This window comes from Diospyros lotus, chromosome 8, assembly GCF_014633365.1.
Source record: "Diospyros lotus cultivar Yz01 chromosome 8, ASM1463336v1, whole genome shotgun sequence".
Lineage (NCBI taxonomy): Eukaryota > Viridiplantae > Streptophyta > Magnoliopsida > Ericales > Ebenaceae > Diospyros > Diospyros lotus.
This window is the reverse complement of record NC_068345.1, coordinates 19136029-19140861: the sequence shown is the minus strand read 5'-3', so window position 1 is coordinate 19140861 and position 4833 is coordinate 19136029. Positions and strand designations below refer to the sequence as shown.

The following is a 4833-nucleotide window of genomic DNA, read 5'->3' as shown; positions in this document are numbered from 1 at the left end:
ATTGATGTTCTAGCTTACCTTGCAAAAGCTAAGTGGATTGCTAAATTTTTTTGTGAGGAACCAAGAAAGTGGAGTATGTTGATTGAGCCGAACCAATATAAAATTTTTTATTTGCTACACTTTTCATTTTGTCTCTCATTTCACCACATTTTCATTTAGTAAGATTTAATCTCTTGTGTTTTTGCTTGCATTAAGATTGTTTATAAACTCATCATATTTTATTTTCATCAAGATTAATACTTGCAAACAGTCTTCACCAGATTTTAAAGATTTAGAAATTCAAAATTTTATTCTTTGCATAAAAATTCTTCGGGTAAATCATACCAAAAATCACTAAACTTTAGTGTATTTTTCATCTTGGTCACTAAACTTTAATTCTTTTCAATGTGATCACAGAAGTTTAAAAAATTTTGTAATGTGGTCACATATAAGATTTTCTAGCTAATGTGGCAAATAATAAAAATTATTGAGTAATGACAACCAATCAGAACATGCCACGTGTCAATATATAATAATATTATATTAAAATATTATTACACAATATTTTTATTATTTGCCACATCAGCGCCATGTCACCCACTCCGACTATAAAGTGGCTAAAAAATCTTATTTGTGACCATATTGTAAAATTTTTTAAACTTCTGTCATCATATTGAAAAGAATTAAAGTTTAGTGATCAAAATGAAAAACATACTAAAGTTTAGTGATTTACCCAAGATTCTTCACATGAAAAATTTTACAAATACACCCAATTCACTCCCCATTTAGGTGTCCATTATTTTTAAAGGTAACAAAACAATCACACCATAGAACAATTACAATGGAAATTCACTACACATATAACACAGTTGTGTTAGACCCTATATAAACCACATGGAGGTTACATTAATATATATCAAATAAGTTTATTTAATTAGGAAATGAAAGTACTATTTTGAAATTTTATTCAAATGATTCGGTTATTTGCTTGCATCGCGACGTTTCTTCTCATCGGATAGTAATTTTGCAAACCTACATCACATGAATAAAATAAAATGTCAATATATATATATATATATATACATACAGACACATATATAAACATATGATGATCCATATGCAACACATTAAGGTTTTGAGTTCAATCCAAACCTTGAATCCTCACACATTGTCTTCAATTATATACTTACGATGTACGTAGTTGGACGGACGGGGTACGAATTTGACCCTTCAAACATCCATTTTTTTAATTTGAAAACACAAGAATTTAATTTTCTTTAGCTCAATTGAAGCCCACTCCAACTACATCGTAATAAGGATTAGAAAAACAATTAGCAAAATGAATTAATTATTCAAAAGATTAATCTCAAATTCACCTTCACATTCTACTGTTCTTTGTTTTAATTTTTCAATTAGAGAAATTGATTTCTAGATAGTTTTTTATTCACTATTTGTTCATAGTTCAAAAGGGAAAATTAAATTAATCTTATCATACAAAGACAGTGTATATATCTACTCACAGAAACTTTGGTATCAAATTGAAATTATAAGGATCTTAAAAAAGTTTTAATATTAAACTAATTTTGTTGTAATATGAAAATATTTAGTCAATATACAAAAATTTAAAAGATTAAATTAATTTTATTGCATTTATTTAACTTAATTACTCTTAACATTTTATAAACAATAATCTGAAGGGTTCCACAATATCATTGAAACTTTTATCCTTAAAGATTTTTCACATCTTAAAATTTTAAAAATGATATTATTTGAAACACGCACATTTATTTAATATTTATAAATTATAAAAGCAGTGTAAAAGAATATGAAAAATTAAACTAAAAAATATATGGTGAAAGACCTTTCAACTTTATACTCAGAAGTGAGAAATTTTAAAGAAATTAGAATCGTGGATTAAAAACAAAATTTTCCCGATGGCTTAAAAACAAAAATTTATCCTAGGAGAGAGAGACAACTACCAAATAAAGATAAACAAAAAATATATAATTTATCGGAAAATCAAGAATATTATAAATTTAACAAAAATATCGTACAAACCTAGTTTGTAAATCCAAATATGAAAAAAGTTAAATTAATTGATAAAAAATTGTGAGTGAAAGCAAAAACATCAAATGAAATAATTTAAAATGATATTATTTAGAACTTTTATTTTAAATACTCAAATTTTAAATTCATTTATTCAAATAAAACGATTTTTAATTTAAAAATTACAAAGTAAATAACATTAGATATGAATAATAGAAACTACATCAACATGGATTCAATATTAAATTATTAAACTCCCCATATAATTTAATTCATCCTGAAAACTATAAGACATACCTTGATAGAGCGCAGATGTTTCTCTCTGTTCCCAATGGCTTTAAAGTTCCGGTGTCAAGATTTACACCTGAAACCTGACTGCATAGCAAACGATAGGCAACATTCTCAAGATCCTTCATATTTTTTTTGGTTGCTCTGTCCACGGATGCCTGGATACCATGAAGAGTATCATCCTGCACCATGCAATTTGAAATGAAACTGTATATATATATATATATATATGTAGGGAACTTTTATTAGTTTCCTCATGAATGAATGTAATAGTCAACTATATATGTATGTACGTGTGATCGATCCTTCCACTTCATTTCTGTCCTCTCCATATATCCGAAAGCTTGTTCAGTCAGAAGACTATATTTTTGTAGTTATGTTTAGTCAAAAGGTCACCGTTGCATGCAGCATGACTTTAAACCGTAAACCATTTTTTTTTATACTTTGCCCGGAACCAAATGGGGCTGAAGTTTCGAGTATAAGATCTCTCCTCTTTTGGTTCTCTCTGCTTTGTTTTGCGATGAGTTAATTGGAATATTTTATTGCTTACATTTATGCTCACTATTAGGGTTCAGGTTCTTCATAGTTATGGGTGTTTGTTTTTGTTGGATCCGGGCTTTGAGGGCCCCTAATGAATGTGGTCGATGGCTAGCTGCTCCTTTTAATATTATTTGGAAAAAGAAAACAAAGAAAGAAAAAGCAGAACCAATTAACAGACCTGAATGCGAAGGTAGCTATCGTCTTTGCATTGACGAAGGCTAAACTGTTTGGAGACATGGAAGTCAACGATATCAGAACTTGCTTCAATAAAGATATCCAATAATGGAACACTGTGTTTGCCAGCTAGCCACCCCAGCAAACCCCACTTTGCTGCCTTCTTGGCGTTGTACTTGTTTTTATTTCTTTTTGAGCCTGTTCCCAGTGACAATACCAGGAATTCAGTACCACTTGCCTCACCCCGCTCTGCGTTGATTTGGTCGATGGCAATTAAGACCTAAAAATCAAATATACAAATCAATTTAGGAAACAACTAATAAAGTAACTTTATATTATTATTATTATTATATGTTATGGAAATAAAAAGGCCTATTTATATGTACACTATTAATTAATATTGTTTCAGTGTTACACATAATTATAAGGATGGGGAAGGCAGGTAGGTAGGTACCGGATTGTTTGCAGCCACACCGCCATCAATAAGATGAAATTCTGTTTCCTCACTTTTCACCATTGTTTTGAAATGGTGAGCTGGAAGGAAAGTTGGGGCAGCTGAAGTTGCGATACAGATGTCTCTGAGCTCTGCATGGCTTCGGTTTCTCTTCGCCTGAGTTAACCACAATTAGAACATATATAGCTTGCTTAATTCGTGAGTACTACAAGAATTTATAGATCATTTAAGTCGAAAACTGAAACCTCAAAGGTGGAGAAGATGGTGGGTTGGAGTTTCTTGATGTCGAAGGTAGGAATTACAACATTCGTGAGCGTTTCTGTCAGCTTTGTGTTCCCTAGGCGATCCGTTACGAGGTCATGGAGATACTTGCCATCGTATTTAGGCCCTAACAAAGCCTTGATTAGGGTAATTAATCCACACCCTCTGCACCAAACATGCAGGCATGTATGTATAGTAAGGGCTAAATTAACATATAAAATTGAGTAGAGCATGCAATATGATGGATGGATGGATGGATGGATGGATGGATGACCTTTTCTGGCAGAAGATTTTGGGGCAGTCTTCCCGATAGAATTGCTCAATATCTTTGGCGGCAAACAGAGGGCGGTTGGTTACTTTGTCCGGCGCAGTCAGCATGGCAGTGATAAGACCGCCTGTGCTCGTCCCTGCTATCACATCGAAGTAGTCCGCAATTCTGGCTCCCTCGTTGTTGTCTATTCTCTGCGCCATTTCCAAACAAGCAATTGGCCTAGCTAATTATTAATATTTACAATTGGCCTAGCAGTAATAGAGAGAAAAATTTACAACAGAAGACATAAATATAAGAGAGATAATAAGAGGAAAGAAGATGAACAATACTTAATAGTAATAATAATAATAATAATATATTATTATTATTATTATTATTATTATCATTATCATTATTATTAGTATGACCTGAAGCTCAGATTCCAAGATGCCCAGTATGATTGCTGGAATAATTCCTCTAATTCCCCCCCCATCGATGCTTAGTATTGTGCTTAGTTTTCTGCTAGAAGGAAGCTTCTCTGGAGATCCTTTTTCAGCCATTACTCTCTCTCAGAGAGAGATAGAGAGATGGATCTCATGAGCAGCCAGCTCTGAAGGCTCCGATGAGGATTAAGGTGGGGGTATATATAGAGCATTGATCTTCCACCCACTTTACAAAGCTACCACATATATACACTTGACGCATAATACAATAAGGGCACCCGCAGTTAAAGGTATCGACCGATATTTAATTTAAAAAATATTTTTTTATTATAACGTAAATAATTGTATTATTCAATTAAAAATGATAATATCAAATATAAATAATAATGTATAACAGA

The 4833-nt window shown here is 31.6% G+C and overlaps 1 protein-coding gene across 1 annotated transcript; it reads right to left on the bottom strand.

Moving 5' to 3' along the window:
- Positions 1-734: 734 nt before the first annotated feature.
- On the bottom strand, positions 735-4619 carry LOC127807152 (patatin-like protein 2). Its single transcript, XM_052344806.1, has 7 exons — positions 4421-4619; positions 4017-4204; positions 3727-3907; positions 3482-3637; positions 3032-3307; positions 2323-2495; positions 735-1011 (listed from the first exon to the last, which is right to left on the bottom strand). The coding sequence occupies exons 1-7, from the start codon at positions 4550-4552 to the stop codon at positions 960-962; spliced, it is 1158 nt and encodes a 385-aa protein (XP_052200766.1). The 5' UTR covers positions 4553-4619; the 3' UTR covers positions 735-959.
- Between the last annotated feature and the right edge of the window lie 214 nt (positions 4620-4833).

Bases quoted from the DNA above. Each gene is read 5' to 3' on its own strand.
- LOC127807152 (XM_052344806.1), bottom strand. From the start codon at position 4,552: ATGGCTGAAAAAGGATCTCCAGAGAAGCTTCCTTCTAGCAGAAAACTA. The intron at 4,205-4,420 runs GTCATACTAATA...GAAATGGCGCAG, and splicing joins TCTTGGAATCTGAGCTTCAG to AGAATAGACAACAACGAGGG. The intron at 2,496-3,031 runs GTCTGTTAATTG...TGCATGGTGCAG, and splicing joins ATAGCTACCTTCGCATTCAG to GATGATACTCTTCATGGTAT.